At 47.5% G+C, this 18,172-nt stretch overlaps 1 protein-coding gene across 2 annotated transcripts in view; it reads left to right on the forward strand.

Annotated features, from left to right (window-relative positions):
* The window catches only part of DDX56 (DEAD-box helicase 56), a 103,688-nt gene that overhangs the window by 16,335 nt on the left and 69,181 nt on the right, over positions 1–18,172 (forward strand). Inside the window, exons 4-6 of one of the 2 annotated variants that reach the window (XM_029604182.1) lie at positions 3,745–3,915; positions 9,490–9,580; positions 16,293–16,534. In XM_029604182.1, the coding sequence (XP_029460042.1) occupies positions 3,745–3,915; positions 9,490–9,580; positions 16,293–16,534 (504 nt within the window). The remainder of the gene's footprint in view (positions 1–3,744; positions 3,916–9,489; positions 9,581–16,292; positions 16,535–18,172) is intronic. The other variant, XM_029604183.1, reaches the window with a different exon arrangement.

Here is an 18,172-nt window from a genome sequence, read left to right on the forward strand (position 1 = left end):
TGCAGCCTGGCTTTTGAGAGGCTGCAGTTGCCACTGAAGGGTTATTCTGAGTCTGTCATTGCTACCCTCCTTCAGGCCAGGCGTCCGTCTACCTCCATAGGTATGTCGGAGTTTGGAAGGTTTTTGAGACCTGGTGTGTTTAGCAGCAAGTAGATCCGCTGACTTCTTCCGTCCCGCATATCTTATCCTTTCTGCAGCATGGCTTGTCCAAGGGTTTGGCTTATAGCTCGCTGAGAGTCCAAGTTTCGGCCCTTGGTTGCCTCAGGGGTAAGGTTCAAGGCAAGCCTTTGGCCTTGCATCCCGACGTCATCAATTTCCTGAAAGGTGTAAAGCATTTGAAACCTCCAGTGCGGAAGGTGTGTCCTGACTGAAATCTCAATCTAATGTTGTGGGTCCTCTGTGAGGCCCCCTTTGAGCCCTTGGCTTGGGTCTCTCTAAAGGATCTGACTTTGAAGACAGTTTTCCTGGTGGCAATTTGCTTAGCGCGAAGGATATCAGAGCTTCAGGCTCTTTCTTGTCGGGATCCCTTTTTGCAGATTTCTTCTGATAAGGTTTTCTTGTGTACGGTACCTTCCTTCCTGTTCAAGGTGGTTTCCGCTTTTCATGTTAATCAGATGATAGAATTGCCAGGTTTCCCGGATTGGTCCCGGGACCCCTCAATGGGTTAGGATCTGCATCTTCTGGATGTTCGGCATGCTCTGCTGCATTATTTGAAGGTCACCAATTCTTTCAGATGCTTGGATCATCTGTATTATTTGGCAGGGCAAAGAAAGGGGAGATGGAAGATGGCCGCACGGTGACACAGGGCGACGTTTGCTCCGTGGGTATAACTAACTTTGTTTCCTGCAAATAAGTTTTCTTTTCATGGGAAGAAAGCGAAAACCGAGGGGGGAAACCCTACCCTGAGGCCCCCATGACGACGCCTCTTACCGGACCCATGGACGCCCACGTTGTCCATGGAGAACAAGGAGCGGGTATGCAGCCACTGGAGAGTGGGGGAGGGGAAGAGGAGCTCCCCTCTCTTCCTGGCTCACTATGTCCCCTTAGCCTCGCAGAGGGTATACCGCTGAGAAATCCTGCAGCTGTGAGAGGCACGACCAGAGCGGCAGGAGTGATACCGGACCAAGGAGTCATGGAGCTGGACCTGGCAGGGACCGCGGGAAGTGCAGCGGCAGCAGGGAGCCCAGTTCTTCTGGAGCAACTCAGCGGAGAGGGAAGTTCAGCACTGAGAGAGACGGGCAGAAGCGAGGAAGTTTTCCCGGAGTCTATCTTAGTGAGTGAGGTAAGACCCACTGTTTTCACTAGAGACGATTTGGGAATCAATAAATGAAATGAGAACTTCTATCTTATGGCAAATACAACCGATAAATGTAAATCTAAAATCAATGGAGGAGAAAGTAGAAATGCTGACTCTAGCTAATGTTAACTTGGAACAGCGAGTTAAGGTGAATACTGAACAAATTAAGGGTCTCCAACAAACACAGACTATGATGATAAAAGAGAAAAAGAGCTTGGCTGTAAAAATGGAAAATATTGAAAATCAACTAAAAAACAGAAATTTAAGATTTATAAACTTTCCGCAAGTACCCATGGATTCCCCCAGAGAGATGTTTAAGAAATATCTCCGGCAAGTGCTTCAAGTGGAGGAGTCAGCTATTCCACCCCTCTTGAGAATATTTTATTTACCTCAACCTAGGGGTCAGACCGAGGTTGAACAAAGATGGGGTGATTCCAGAAAATGTGCAAGGAAATGTGCCAATAGACATTTTGGCAATATTAAAGTCTCAGAAACGGAACAAGCCTCGTCTGCAACTTTGATTATTACTCTGGCCTTGGAGCCAGATAAGAACTGGTTGTTAAGGTTATGTTTAAGGCAGAGAAATGTTGTTTTTCTGGGTTGTCGAATAAGAGTGTTCCCAGGCGTCTCGAGAGATACCCAAAAGAGAAGGAAGGCCTTTCTTCTCTTGAAATCACAAGTTTTGTCAGTAGGGGGCATTTTTCCTCAAATATCTTTGCAAATGCATTATCAAATATGCAAATAATACTTATCTTATTCGAGCCCCCACAACTGACTCAATTTCTCATTGGGGAAAAACCCTGTTAACACCCGTAGGGAACAGTACAGCTTTAAGTCCCTCATAGAAATTATTAGTTCTCTGTAGTCACTGTGATATTACCTCAGTAAGTAAAATAACTTTTCTTGAAGTTGTTTCCTAGCCCCCATATTCTGAGGACTTAAATTTAGAGAATATTTTGTATTTGTGGAATATATGTTTCTTTTTGATTATATTTAAAATATTCTCTATTTCCTATAAGAATAATCTTGTAAATTTTTGTTAAAATGCATAAACAAAAAATAAAGAAAGGGGGGATGGCGTCCAAAGCTTCTTTGGCTCGTTGGTTGAAGGAGACTGTTTGTGCCACTTATATTTGTAGGGGTCGGGCGATCCCGGTTGGCCTTAAAGTGCATTCCACTCGTGCTCAGGCAGCCTCCTGGGCGGAGTGTCAGTTGGTCTCTCCCCAGGAGATATGTAGGGCTGTGGTCTGGACCTCTCTTCATACTTTTACCAAGCATTAAGGTCTGGATGCTTGCGTGCCGGAGGCCGCAATTTTTGGGGAAGCTGTTTTAAGAGCAGGTCTAAGGGTGCTTTGGTACACCCCACTTGTCTGGACTGATCTGGGTATGTTGAGGAAAGGAAAATTGGTTCTTACCTGCTAATTTCCATTCCTGTAATACTACAGATCAGTCCAGGGACCCGCCCTGTAGGTACTGCCGAAAGACTGACTGTCCTAGTGTTTTCTTGAATGCTCTCCGAAAAGTTCTTTACAATAGAACTTTTTAGTCCTTTTGAGTTCAGCAGTTGCTAAGAGTTTAGGGGGTTTAGTTCGCCCTGTTTTAGGGCAGTGGTTTTCTTTTTCGAATCTTGGCTTGGGTACCTGTCAATACTGAGGGACTGCAGGTGGCACTCTGTTATGTAGCAGTGCCTCAAGGTTTTGTTCTCTGCCTCCATCTGCTGGTAGGAATGCATAAACCCACTTGTCTGGGCTGATCTGTGGTATTACAAGAAGGGAAATTGGCAGGTAAGAACCAATTTTCCTTTACCACTGGTCTTGTGACCAGGGATGAGAACTTGCCCAGAATTTCTATAACTATACAGCAGTGAGGGATATAAACTATTATGTCTGATGGATTGAGGCCTCTTAGCATTTAATGGTCTGTTTGAAAGGACCTGGCTCCTGTAAAAATCAATATGTTTCAGACAATCAAAGTTAGGGACCTGGGTATTAGATTTATTGTTGATTATGCAAGACTCATGTAAAATGATGACAAGACCTAAAATAGCCTATTTTTGGCATACTTGGAACTAATATGAGTGGCACTGGCAGGAAGGGGGTTGAAAGTTCAGGTAACTGATACTGGAGGTGGGGAGCTGCTATTGGGTTGCATATTGGAATTTGTGTGCTTTATATATCCAAAGTGGAAGAATCTACCGGCTGGATCAGTTTGATCTTTTTCTGTTATGTATTATGTTTCTATGTGTTGAACCATCTCCCACAACGGACACTGTAAAACTGCATTACATGCTAAGGAGTGGCACAGTGTGCAGGATCTGTCAGTTAATTAAAGATGGTAAACTACATAAACTCTTTTTTTTTACTAATGAGACACTGTTTGAGCATTCTCTGTCATTCCCAGTTTTGCTATCTTATCTTCTTCACGGCTCTTTTGCACTTTTTCTGAAGACCGATTTTAATGGAGAAACCAGACATCGTGGTAGGAACGCCGTCCCGGATTCAGACCCACCTACAGAACCAGAATCTGAGCCTACGGAACTCTCTGGAGATCCTAGTGATTGATGAGGCTGACCTCCTTTTTTCATTTGGGTTTGAGGATGACCTGAAAAACCTTCTCTGGTTAGTGACTGCTAGCTTGCATAAGCAGTTCCCAAGCTGAGACTTCTAAGTCACCTTGGAATCCGTTTTTCTTTCTGTGAGACAGGGTGGACATGGTTGGGTTTTGCATTCCCTGTATGTACCCGGATCAGTCCAGACTCCTGGGTTTTGCCCCCCCTTTAGCAGATAAAGATAGAAGTTCTAAAGACTCTGACGTATTTAGCAGGGCTCCACCTACAGTCAGTCAGTATTTCTCTGTCTAGCAGATAGAGCAGGAGCAAAACCTACAGTCTATGTGTTAGTTAGCTTTTCAAATAACAAAAAAAAATACTTATTTAGAAGAGATGAGTTAGGCTGTTTTCGTAATTATTTTTCATATGGAGCACAGGAGTGAGACTGGTTTCAGCCTCCCAGGGGGTTGTCAGGTTCTGAGAGGACCATCCCCTTGGTTTTAGAGGCAGCTGCTGCTGTGTGTCGAGGGCCCTACTAACAGCCTAGTGCAGCACTGGGGGTGATACCGGGGAGCCCGGCTCACTCCCCCCAGTTGGACCAGGACCCGGAGGCTATTGGGCAAGAATAAAAAAAAAAAAAAATTTCAAAATTTACTTGTCATATTTGGACTCTCCCTTCCCTCGCAGTCGAGTCGGGTCCCTCCATTTCTTTTTTCGCTTTTATTTTTCAGCTTTTTTTAGGTGGTGAAACTTCATTTTTTGCAAAATGCCACGGAGATTCTCTTGCTGGGCTTGTGGAGCGGCGCGCGCTTGTCAAGGAACAGCCTCTGTTCAAACTGTGGGGAGAGGGAGCTTCCACAACCCCTAAGGGGGTTATTTTGTGGGTCCAGTCGGTCTCCAGAGTTTTTCAAAACTTGCCCTCTCCTTCTGTCAGCCCGTTCCCGCTGAGTGCGGGAACGGGCACCATTTTGAATTTGCTCGAGTCGGCGAACATATCGGCCCTGTCAGCGGTGGGGGAGGGGATTCTACCGCCGTCTTTATCCCCTCAAGGAATAGTCCCTGAGGGGGACAACTCAGCAGGTATGGGCGCAAAGGCAGCACAGATTTCCCTGATGAGGATACAGTTGCTGCTTCCTGACTTTTTCTTCAGATTTTGTACTGCTCCTCCATAGGGCTTTTAAGGCAAGGAGGGCAGGGAAAAAGAGAGCGCTGGATAAATCTTTGCTATTGGATTCTCCAGCCGTGCCTAAGAAACGGGCAAAGTCTCAAGTTGGGCTTGAACCCCCCTAAATCTAAGCGTCCTCCGAGGTCAGTATCTCTTCAGCCTGATTCTACTACTTCCACCGATTCTGATAGCCTGGTTGGCATGGATGAGCCTCCGCGGGGGGCTGATGGGGATCCAGACCACTTTCATGGGGTTTCCCATGTGGTGGAAGGGGATGACCCGAAGGTTGTCCGTCTCTTTAGGAAGGAAGAGTTAGGACCTCTCATTCCCGCTATTTTAGGGGAATTGGGTATTGAGGCTCCCCATGAAGAATCTCGGCTGGGATCTTCAGACCCAGTATTGTTGGGTCTCCATGGACCACCCTCCTCTTTTCCCTTTCATTTTTCAGCCACGGATTTGTTTTTTAGGGAATGGGATACTCCGGACTTGGGTCTGAAAGTTGCAAAGGCTATGGATAAGCTATACCCTTTGCCGGAGGAAGCTTTAGAACTGCTCCGTACTCTCAAGGTGGATGCAGTAGTGTCAGCTGTAACAAAAAAGATCACCATTCCTGTTACAGGAGCTACTGCTCTAAAGGATTTGCAAGATAGAAAGCTAGAGCTTCAATTAAAGAAGATTTTTTGAAGTCTCAGCACTGGGAGTCAGAATGGCTATGTGTAGTAATTTTTCCTTGAGAGCGAGTCTTCGCTGGCTACAACAACTTCAGGCCAATGAATCGCTCTCTGAGGCGGAATCCCTCCAAGCGGGCCGGCTTGAAGCGGTCATTGCTTATAGTGCGGATGCTTTTTATGATTTACTCCGCACATCTGCTAGAACCATGGTTTCAGCTGTTTCTGCTCGTCATCTCTTGTGGCTACGAAATTGATCGGCTGATGTTTCTTCCAAGTCTCGCCTGGGGTCTCTTCCTTTCAAGGGATTGTTGGTTCATCCGTATCTCGACGATTGGCTGATTCGAGCGAAGTCGGAGATCCTTTGCCAGGAAGTGATCCACAGGTTACTTCATTTGTTACAAACCCTCGGCTGGGTTGTCAATCTGTCCAAGAGTCGTCTATTTCCCTCCCAGTCTTTAGAATATCTGGGGGCCCTCTTTGATACGAGACGAGGCAAAGTTTTCCTGATGTTAAAATGCATTCTAAAGTTGCAACGTCAGGTTCGAGGGTTGTTGTCCAAGAATCCTCCAATAGTTTGGGATTACTTACAGGTCCTGGGTTCAATGACTTCAACGTCGGATCTAGTTCCCTGGGCTTTCGCTCACATGCGTCCTTTGCAATCGGTGTTACTTTCCCGATGGGACCCGGTGTCAGAACAATTTCACCTTCCTCTTCCATTGACGGAGATGGCTCGATCCAGTTTGGATTGGTGGCTGCATTTGGACAACTTGACTCGAGGAATTCCTTTAGTAGTTCCGCACTGGATGGTAGTGATAACGGATGCCAGCCTTTCCGGTTGGGGTGCAGTGTATCTGAAGAAGTCTGTCCAAGGACTATGGTCCCAAGAGGAATCTCAGTGGTCCATCAATCGGTTGGAGACAAGGGTGGTTCATTTGGCCTTACAGAAGTTTCTTCCGCTTCTCAAGGGGAAATCAGTTCGTGTGCTATGCGACAATGCCACTATGGTGGCTTACATCAATCGCCAAGGAGGAACCAAGAGCCAATCCGTGGCATTGGAAGCTCATCTGTTAATCAGTTTGGCGGAATAGCTCTTGGTCAGCATAGCGGCATCCCACATTGCCGGGGTCGACAGCGTTCATGCGGATTTTCTCAGTCATCATTTCGATCCGGGGGAGTGGGAACTTGCCAACAAAGCTTTTCAGCTAATTTGCGACCGGTGGGGCACTCCTTGCATGGATCTCATGGCGACATTCAAGAATTCCAAAGCTCCACGATTCTTTGCTCGCCGCAGAGACACGGCAGAAGGAATAGATGCTCTGGTACTTCCTTGGCCGACAAATATTCTTCTTTGTGTTTCCTCCTTGGCCCCTAATTGGCAAAGTGCTCAGACGGTAGAACTACATCCGGCAGAGGTCATTCTAGTGGCTCCCGAGTGGCCGCATCGTCCATGGTTTGCGGATCTGGTCAATCTGTCGGAGACTCCTCTGAGATTCCCAGAACTTCCGAACCTGCTTCATCAAGGGCCTGTTTGTTTCATCCAGGTCAATCGCTTTTGTCTAGTGGCATGGCTTTTGAGAGGCAGCGTTTGAAGGATAAAGGTTATTTAGATGCTGTAGTGTCTAAGCTTTTGAGGTCACAAAAAGCTTCCACTTCCCTGTCTTATGTGCGAGTATGGAAGGTTTTTGAATCTTGGTGCTTGGACCGTGATATTGTTCCTACTCGGGCATCTGTGCCGGATATTTTGTGTATCCTTCAAGCTGGTTTAGCTAAGGGCTTATCGTGTAGCTCCTTGTGGGTTGCAGGTAGCTGCTCTTGGTTTATGTGGTTTATGTTGTCGGCACACCCGGATGTCTCGTGCTTCCTTCGGGGAGCAAAATATTTACGCCCTCCATTCAGACAACCTTGTCCCTCTTGGAATTTAAATTTAGTCCTTACGGCTTTGTGTTCTACGCCCTTTGAACCTTTGAAATGCGCAACCTTAAAGGATCTTACTTTAAAAGTTGTGTTTCTTGTGGCAATTTCCTCGGCTCGTAGAATATCTGAGCTTCAGGCTTTATCCTGTAGAGAACCCTTCTTGAGGATTTCTGATTCCGGAATATCCTTATGAACGGTTCCTTCGTTCCTGCCAAAGGTTGTTTCCTCCTTTCATCTTAATCAATAGAACTTCTGTCCTTTTCAGATTTAAACAGGTCAGATCCATTTGATAAGAACCTAAAGAAGTTGGATGTTTGCAGGGTCTTTATGCATTATTTGGAGGACACTAATAGTTTTCGTGTCTCTGATCATCTCTTTGTTCTTTGGAGTGGCCCAAAAAGGGGTACTATGGCGTCTAAGACAACGATTGCCAGATGGTTGAAGGAGCCTATAAATTCTGCATTTTTGTTGCATGGCAAGCCCTTACCGATGGGTCTTAGGGCACATTCGACACGTTCTCAGGCGATGTCCTGGGCCGAATGTCAGCAAATTTCGCCACAGGAGATTTGCAGAGCGGCCACGTGGAAATCTTTACATACTTTTACTAGACATTACTGTTTGGATGTCCAGGCTCCGGATGCTGGGGGATTTGGAGAAGGTTTCTGAGAGCTGGCCTCTCCGGATCCCATCCCAGGTAAGAAAAGCTCTGGTACATCCCAGGAGTCTGACAGATCCGGGTACGTACAGGGAAAGGAAAATTGGTTCTTACTGATAATTTTCGTTCCTGTAGTACCATGGATCAGTCCAGAGTCCCGCCCACTCGGCATATACAGGTAATGGAGAGTCCGCTCTGCCAGCAAATTGTATGTGTTTTTTTTCATCTGCAGATCATTCTTGTTTTTCATAATCTTCGGGTTCTGTTCCCAGTTGGGTTTTGTGATCAAGTTAAAGGTTATATGTTTAGTGTATATAGTTACTTTGGGTTTTTAAATCCATTCTGCTTTGTGACTGTGCAATACTGACGGACTGTAGGTGGAGCCCTGCTATATACGTCAGAGTCTTTAGAACTTCTCTGTCTCTATCTGCTAGGGGGGAGGGGGGCAAAACCCAGGAGTCTGGACTGATCCGTGGTACTACAGGAACGAAAACTATCAGGTAAGAACCAGTTTTTCTTTGGGAGCCCAGGGGAAACTTTGTACTTGTCACAGAGTTGAAATGGTTCAGCTTCAGTGAGAGGGCACGTAATCCCAAACAGCTGGCTTTAAGCATGCTTCAATGGGTGACATCTGAAGTAGGTTCATTTTCCTACCAAAAGGGATGGTGTTGGGCAAGTCACCAGATGCAGGGCTAAAAGCTATGTATGTTGATTTGTTCTCAGTGGTTGGCCTTTACAGACAAGCCAGGCAACGCAATCACCATATGTTCTCTAATTTCATTGCCTTGCTTTGTAGTGTGCCAAGGAACAGTATCCAGTGCTGTTTGTCCCAGCAGTTCACTGTAGTATTTGCTCTGTATATGGGAGAGGATTCTAGAGAAAATAGGGGAAAGGCTGGCAAAGTCATCCTGATGATGAACTGAAAGCCCTCAGTAGTAAAAGTTTCCCTACAGTGTGTTCCCGTCTGCTATACTGTTTCAGTTTCAGTTCGCTTTTGTTGCATTCTGTTGTCATTAGTCATTGTGAAAACTGCCATGCCAATGGTTCAAACTCTGCTGCTGTGTGAACATAATTGTGAGGCAGCGCAGATGTCATATGATCATTAGAAACCAAACAGATGAATAGAATAGTCCCATTGTGTTATAATAAAGCATATTGGTGACTTTGGTGTGTGGGGGGGAGGGGGGGAGAGGAAGAAGCAGGATGTGCAATTAACCATGGTTTCTTATTCCTTTGCAGCCAGTTTCCAAAGATTTATCAGGCATTCTTGATGTCTGCTACATTTAACGAAGATGTCCAGGCACTGAAGGAGCTTGTACTGCACAACCCGGTAAGGGGCCACCCCAGGGACTCGTACCTATACAGAGGTGTAGATTACAGCCTGAATGCCCCTTCCCCCAACCTCAGGCCTCTGGGAAGAGATGCAGCTTCATCTATGGCGCTGCATCCAGGAGTTTCCCAGTGTCCCCCCCCATTGATAAAGACTTCTAACCTGGGATCTAAGAAAAAAGACAAAATCCTTCCAAAGTAAAAATGTCTGAAGGAAGCAGCTAAAGTTTTTGTGTAAAATACATCAGGAGAGTTTTTCTTGCATGGACAGACTTGTGACATGGGGCATGGATTTACACCTACACAGTCCTGTTCCTCTCATGACTGTGCCAAGAACATAATATAGCGCATTTGATACTAAGCCTCTGCAGACAAAAGGGGAATATATGATGAAATGGAGATCTTTGTGCCTTCTGAGATTTTATTTTGTAGTGAGACCTTTTTGCTTCCCTAATAAGACGACCTCTCCCTTGCAATTCTTGAACTGACAGGCAGCTTTACTCCTGCTGTGCTCTGCAGTTTCTGGCAGCTATGATTAAACAAATTTAAACATGCCTTGTACCCCAAATTGAGGCTTGGAATGCATACTTCCCCAGTTTCCACAAGGTAGTTTAATGTTGCAAAATTATATATTGCTATTGATCAGGAAGCCAGTGCCTTAGGTTTTCGTTAGTTGTACGGTACCAGCTCTAGAGTGACCCAGCCCAGAATTTGCTAGAAATCTCAGTCTTGGCTGGGAGTGCAGAGAAACCAGATATGTATCAAGGTCCTGTCCAGCTCTATACATCCTTGTGAGGAGAGGCAAACATGAACCTCCCAAGGCACTGGATAAGTATAGCCTGGTTAGTATTAACTATATGAAACCTTATTTTATTTTTTTTTTCTGTTCACAGTTCTTACTAATAAACTTTTTAGTTTGTTAGCTCTGTCCTGGGATTGATGATCCCAGCATCTATATAAATAAAACGCTTCGGAAGAAGTGGTGTCTGTTTATCTGCAGCGAAGAACTAGAAGGCTTATTTGCATATTTCTCCCAGTGGCCCTGCCAGGGGACTCCAGAGGGCACTGCAAGCCATCTAGGTTTCAGCTTTCACAATCCTCACATTCTTTCTAGCAGCAGAGGACCTGAAGGCTCATCATAAGAACATAAGAACATAAGAAATTGCCATGCTGGGACAGACCAAGGGTCCATCAAGCCCAGCATCCTGTTTCCAACAGAGGCCAAAAACCAGGCCACAAGAACCTGGCAATTACCCAAACACTCATCTGCATACTTCTCCCAGCAGCTTTAGCAGAGGACACCGTAAGCCATCTAGGTTTCAGCTTTCACAGCCCCAGCACTCTTTCCAGCAGCAGAGGACCTGAAGGCTCATCTGCATACTTCTCCCAGTAGCCCCAGCAGAAGACTCCAGAGGAAACTGCAAGCTGTTTATGTTTCAGCTTTCACAGACCTTGCACTCTTTCCTGCAACAGAAAACTGGAAGGCTCATTTGCAGACTTCTCCTAGCCGCCCCAGCATAGGATTTCATAGGATACCACAAGTCATCTATGCTTCAGCTTCCACAGCCCTTATGCTTTTTCCAGTAGCAGAGAACTGGAAAGCTCATCTGCATATTTGCCCTAGCAAAGGATTCCAGAGGACACTGTGAGTCATCTAGGCTTCAGATTCCACAGCCCCTGCACTCTTTCCAGCAGCAGAGAACTGGAAGGTTTAGCTGCATGCTTCTTCCAGCAGCCCCAGCAGAGGACACTGAGAGCTATCTAGGCTTCAGCTTCCATGGGCTATATATCTTTTCAGCAGCAGAGGACCAGAAGGCTTATCTGCATATTTCTTCCAGCAGTCTCAGCAGAGAACTCCAAAGGACATCTTGAGCCCTCTAGACTTCAGCTTCCATAGCCTCTTTACGCTTTCCAGCAGTAGAGGACTAAAAAGCTCATCTGAATACTTCTCCCAGTAGCCCCAGCATAGGACTTTAGAGGACACCATTGACTATCTAGGCTTCAGCTTCCACAGCCCTAGCTTCCACATCCCCCTTTCTTTCCAGCAGCAGAGGATCAGAAGGTGTGCTTCAAAACACCATTTCCAATAAATTTTCAACAAATTTATGAAGTTGATAAAATAACAAGGAATTAGTTCAAAACATGAGTCAATAAGATCTGTAACCGAGTAGTTATAAGTAGATTAAATGTAGTCTCTGGAGGATTACTGACAAACAGATGTAAAATAAACAAGAAAATTATTCCTCGCCTGCTAATTTTTGTTCCTGTAGTACCACGGATCAGTCCAGACAGTGGGTTATGACCCCTTCCAGCAGATGGATTCAAATAAAAACTCAAAAGGTGGCCTCTTATAAGCTGGAGCGCCCTCTGCGTCCCTTCAGTATTAAGAATATCAAAGCAAGAAGAAACTGGTTGGATGGATCAAGAAAACTGTAACTATGTACTACACGTACAAACAGCATTAATTTTTTTTTTTTTTTGAGAAAACTTGCAAAATGAACCAGGAGGTAACCAACAAGAGTTCTGAATTACATAAGTATTCGAGCTGAGCAACTATCCCAATCCCTTGCATCTTTAGGGAGGGCGTCTGGACTGATCCGTGGTACTACAGGAACAAAAATTAGCAGGTGAGGAATAATTTTCTTTTCCCTGTACGTACCCGGATCAGTCCAGACAGTGGATGTACCAAAGCTTCTCTACGTAGGGTGGGCCCCGGATAGCCCGGCTCGAATGATCTGAGCGCCAAAGGAGCCAAAACCCGGTGGATGCAGATTCAAGCGATTAGTTCCATGCAGAAGTGTGCAGAGATTTCCAGGTAGCTGCTCTGCATATTTCCTGCGGCAAGACTGCTCGACTCTCAGCCCAGGAAGCTGCTTGAGACCGAAGCGAATGAGCCTTAATACCATCAGGAGGTCGACGACCGACACCAACATATGCTGCCGTAATTGCTTCCTTTAACCAGCGAGCAATTGTGGACTTAGAGGCCTTGTTGCCTTTTTTGGGACCGCTCCACAGGACAAAGAGATGGTCCGAGAAACGGAAATAATTAGTAACCTCCAAATATCGAATAAAGACTTGCTTGACATCGAGCTTGCGAAGTTCCCCGGGATCCTCATCAGGGAAGGAAGGGAGTTCCACAGATTGATTCATTTGAAACGCTGAGACCACCTTTGGCAGGAAAGATGGTACTGTAGTCAAGGACACTCCCGAGTCCGTGAAACTCTGCACAATAGAGCTTGGAGTTCCGAAATTCTGCGGGCAGAACAAATAGACACCAGAAAAACAGTTTTTAGAGTGAGATCTTTGAAGGTTGCTCTCCTCAGCGGCTCGAACGGCGGGCCTGCCAGAACCCCAAGGACCAAATTAAGACTCCAAGAGGGGCACAATGAGTGGGCCGGTGGCTTTATGTGCTTCAATCCTTTTAAAAATCTGACAATATCAGGATGCGAAGAAAGAGGAGCTCCCTTCTGGTGACGGACAAGAGAACCAAGGGTTGCCACTTGTATTCTCAGGGAATTGTAGGCCAAGCCCTTCTCCAGGCCTCGCTGTAAGAAGGATAGTACCTTAGCTACTGATGCGTGACGTGGAGAAATGTCTATGGATACACACCAGGCCTCGGACACTTTCCAGACGCGGATATAGGAGATGGAAGTGGAAGTCTTCTGGGCCTTGAGGAGAATGGAAATCACATCCTCAGGGTAGCCTAGTCTTCTCAACCTCCGCCGTTCAAAAGCCAGGCCGCAAGACAGAAGCGATCTGCCCGGTCAAAATATACTGGACCTTGCCGTAGGAGGTTTGGCAGATGACCAAGGTGAAGAGGGCCGTCCACCGCTAGATTGACTAAGTCTGCAAACCACGGTCGTCTTGGCCATTCTGGCACCACTAGAATGACTGGCCATGGTAGGAATACGTAGAGAAGGAGGTTTCGCAACCATGGGAGGACAAGGGCATCCACGCCCTCTGTGCTGTGCTCCCGTCTGTGACTGAAGAAGCGTGGAGCCTTCGCATTCCTTAGAGTGGCCATTAGGTCCAGGTGTAGGGTTCTCCACTGGTTGAAGAGAAGTGCTACTGCTTCTTCAGAGAGTTCCCAATCCCCTGGATCTATGTGTTGGCAGCTTAGGAAATCCGCCTGAACATTGTCCACCCCTGCTATGTGGGATGCCGCTAGGCGAGAGAGGTGGAGCTCCGCCCATGCCATCAACTTGTCCGTCTCCTGAGAGACATGCCGGCTTTTCATCCCTCCTTGGTGATTGATGTACGCCATCGTGGTTGCGTTGTCGGAGAGTATCTGTACTGCTTGGTGACGAACTAGTGGAAAGAAATGCTTCAGCGCAAGCCGAACCACCCTGGTCTCCAGTCAATTGATCGTCTATGTGGCTTGGACCGCAATCCACTGGCCCTGAGCTGACTGCATTTGACACACTGCTCCCCAGCCGGAGAGACTGGCATCTGTGATGACGATCACCCACTGTGGGACTTCCAGGTCCACTCCCTGCAGTAAGTGCTCGAGACTGATCCACCAATTCAGGCTGTCCCTGGCCATATCTGACAGCGGGAGAGTAATGCCCTCTGCGGAGGACACATATGCGCAAAAGCCCACAGCACTAAATCTATAGTTGAAGCCATAGTGCCAAGACTTGGAGATAGTCCCAAGCTGTGGGGAGCTGGAGGCCCCGGAAGCATTGTACCTGAGCTACAAGGCACCGGGCCCCATCCTGACGGAAAAAGACTTTGCCCACTTTTGTATCGAAACGTGCTCCTAAGAAGTCAAGTGTTTGAGAGGGAGTAAGACTATTCTTGGCAAAATTGACGACCCATCCGAGAGAGTGGAGAAAGGTACAAGACTCTCTCTTGACTGCCTGCTGACATAGGTCTCGTGACTTTGCTCATATGAGCCAGTCGTCCAGGTAGGGATGGACTAGAATTCTCTCCCTCCGTAGGGCTGCCGCCACCACCACCACCATTACCTTGGTGAAGGTGCGGGAGCAGTCGCCAGGCTGAAGGGCTGGGCCTGAAATTGAAAATGTTGATGGAGGATCTTGAAGCACAGAAAGCGTTGATATGCCTTGAAGATGGGAATGTGAAGATAAGGCTCCGTTAAGTCCAAGGAGGCCAAAAACTCCCCGCTGTGTACTGCCGCTATTACGGAATGTAAGGTTTCCATCCGGAAGTGTGGGATCTTGAGGGCCTTGTTGACCATCTTGAGATCGAGGATCGGCCGGAAGGAGTCTTCCTTTTGAGAAACCACGAAGTAGACGGAATAATGGCATTTTCCTTGTTCTGCCGGGGGCACCGGTAAAATGGCCCCCAAGGCTAGGAGCTGATCGACCGTCTGTCATACTATAGATTGCTTCTTCACTGTTCCGCAGTGGGAGAAGAGGAACCGGTCTCTTAGGAGTCTAGCAAATTCTAAAGCGTAGCCATGCTTTAGAATATCTAGAACCCACTGAACCGAGGTAATTTTGACCCACTCTTCGTAGAATAGGGAAAGGCGTCCTATCCAGGGGGTGGAAGAGGGGGTTGGCGAGCCTTCATTGGGAAGATTTGGAAGGTGCCCCCTGGGAGGGGTTATCCCGAGCTGTTCTCCGGCCCCGAAAGGAATGAGACCACAACTGCGAATGTGAAGAAGGTGGTCTCTGAGCTGCAGGCATGGACTGGCGCAAACGCCGCTGTCCCCGAAAATGACTTCTAGTAGAGCTGAACGCCCTTGAAGTCCATGGGCGATCCTCCGGTAGCTTATGGACCTTTATTCTCTCCGAGGGATTTGATGAGCTGTTCTAGATCTTCACCAAACAGCAACTTTCCCTTGAAGGACAGAGATCCCGACTGAGCCTTGGAAGACGAATCCGCCGACCAATTACGAAGCCAAAGAAGGTGTCTAGCCGAGACAACTGAAACCATAGATCTGGCAAGGACCCGGAGAAGATCATATAAAGCGTCTGTTTCATAAGCAATAACTGCTTCCAGACGCTCCGCCTGTTGTGTTTCATCGGGCAGTCGCTCCTGGGTGCTAAGCAGTTGTTGGACCCACCTGAGCCCTGCTTGCTGCTTGAGGGAGCTACAGACGGCCGCCCGGACCCTCAAGGCAAATACCTCAAATACCCTTTTGAGGAATACTTCGAGCTTGCGATCCTGCAGGTCCTTCAGGGTGGCTCCACCAGTTACCGGAATAGTAGATCATGATAGAAGATGAACATCATATGAAAAGCAATTTCACTTTCCTCCAGTCAGCCTCTACATATATCCTCCCCTTCACCTATGAATCTTACAATTCCATTTTTACACTCCGTCTGTCACTAACATATTGACAGAAAGATCTTGTCCCCCTATTAGCTATTTTTTCTTGCATTAATGCCTTCGCCTACGAACTACTGTTCTAGCTTTTCTCGATATTGCTGCCTGTTTTTCTCTTTCACTGATCTTTTGTAACCCTTTTTCCCTTACATTTTTAGCCACTCTCTCTTTCCACTTTGCTTCAGGAGCCTCACGGTCACCCTGCAACTCCCGCTCCTTCCTTGCTTCACTCTTCTTCTCTACCCTCCTCAGTTGGGGGAATTTTTGCATTCTTTACTTTGATGCTTCTGTACTCTATGGTGCCCCTGAGCTCCTGACTACCTATGTCCCTGGTCCCTCCTAGCTTTGCCCTTTATTTCCTCAGGTGTTTTGCAAAGAGAAACTGATCTGAAGCTTCCTTCTGTCCACTGTCTCTACAGGTTACGTTGAAGCTGCAAGAGTCCCAGCTCCCAGACAGCTCCCAACTCACCCAGTTCCAAATTAAATGCGAGGAGGAAGACAAGTTCCTGCTCCTGTACACCCTGCTCAAACTCTCGCTGGTCCGTGGCAAAACCATCATCTTCGTCAATTCCATTGATCGATGCTACCGCCTTAAGCTCTTCTTGGAACAGTTCAGCATCCCAGCCTGCGTACTCAACTCGGAGCTCCCTGTGCACTCCAGGTACACCCTAGGCCCTGTTTGTAGCTGTTTCCTCCCCTTAATCTTTAACACAGCACAGTGAACTAGAGCCAGGGATAGTTAAAGTGAAGGACCCCTGTAACCACTCACTATGGGAGGTTGTGATCTGGGAAACAGCAGCACTTCCTAGCGTGTAGTCAGAAGGACTCAGGACCAATGGGTTTGTGCTCCCCTGCAGATGTAGAGGGGTTCAGGTTTCAAAGCTGATGTTGCCCTAGATACACCCCTGCAGTGACCTCAGCCCTTCAGTATTCCTCCTTCTCCAGCAGATGCTGACATGCTTTCCCTATGGGGATCGCTGTACCTTTTGGAAGAAGAAATTCTGCTTTTAAATTGGAGAAAAGATTTGAGCCCTCCTCTCCTGTGGTGATACATAATGGTCCCTCCCCCATTTGAAAATTCCTGAGGTGATTTCCGAGATCTCTTAGAGGTGTACCTTGGTCCGGTAGCCGGTTCCCAGCATGGACTTTCCTGCTGAAGCAGCTGAAAGGCACCGGGTGCAGAAGGCAGAGTGTAGTGGTGACGGCCAAAGCCTTCTCCCCCTGCAGCTGGAGACCGTCTCTGTACTCAGCCAAAAAGTGCTGAGCCTAGATAAGTGTAAAAAAAAAAAAATAATAATTTTTCCTCCCATTCAGAGACGTTGGAGGGGTTTCGGTAAGATTTCCTCTGGTCTCCTTGCTCGACACGCTGTACTGGTGTCTTTCCCGATCCCATTGGGGTAAGGGGAAGTGGGCTTCCAAGCAGGTTGAATGGTCCCCCGGTGGGCTAGACCGCACTTTAGGCTTGGTTGGCACACTGCATGGTAGACCGCCGTGGCGCCATCTTGCATGCGTTTTTGTGCCTGTATTACCTGCCATAGAGCTTCCGTATGTGCAGTGCGTGTCGGCTCTGCGCACACACTGTGCGCATAATGCCATGCACAGGCAGTGTGCATAACGACACACGTGTATATAACTTGCATAACTTACTAGGCGCAGAATACAAGTAAAGCCAGGCGCGCGGGCTGTGCATGAGCCTCGCGGTTCGCATAGGCGCTGAAATCTGCGTGTGTAAAATTTTAAGCGCGAGCCATCTGAACACGTAATTACCGTCTTCAATGGCGCCGGCAGCAAAGAAACAGAAGCACTTTTCTCTCTGTGCTGCTTCTCATATTGGGGCTGCCCAGTCTGACCTGGATTCTTGCTTATGTCAGCACTGTGAGGAAGCCCAGGGAGAGTTGGCCTCCCTGGACTTTGCTAAGCCCGGCTCCTCTCATTCAGAGGATGGGTCAGCCACAGCTTTAACCGGAAGTACCCTGGATCTAAGTAACCCTGGGACTGGGTCATCCATGGGAGAGGGAAATTTAGCAGAACCTACCCCAGTACCTCCTGGGCTAGGCATGGACCCGGCCGCCTTCTCTTGGGTGGAATTCCTTCAAGGCCTTCAAGCCTTCGTACAGGTGCAGTTTGCTACTTCATTGGCTCCTGTCTGGACGGAACCTCAGCCGGTAAGCCTCCCTCTCCCAGTCCTATCGGTAGACCTCAAGGCGTGCCTCGACTCACCAAGGGTATCCCTGGTAGGGACCCAGATGGCACGGACAAAGAAGAGGATCCATATTCCTTGGAAGATGGGGAGATTCCC

The sequence above is a fragment of the Rhinatrema bivittatum genome, chromosome 5 (genome assembly GCF_901001135.1).
Source record: "Rhinatrema bivittatum chromosome 5, aRhiBiv1.1, whole genome shotgun sequence".
NCBI lineage: Eukaryota > Metazoa > Chordata > Amphibia > Gymnophiona > Rhinatrematidae > Rhinatrema > Rhinatrema bivittatum.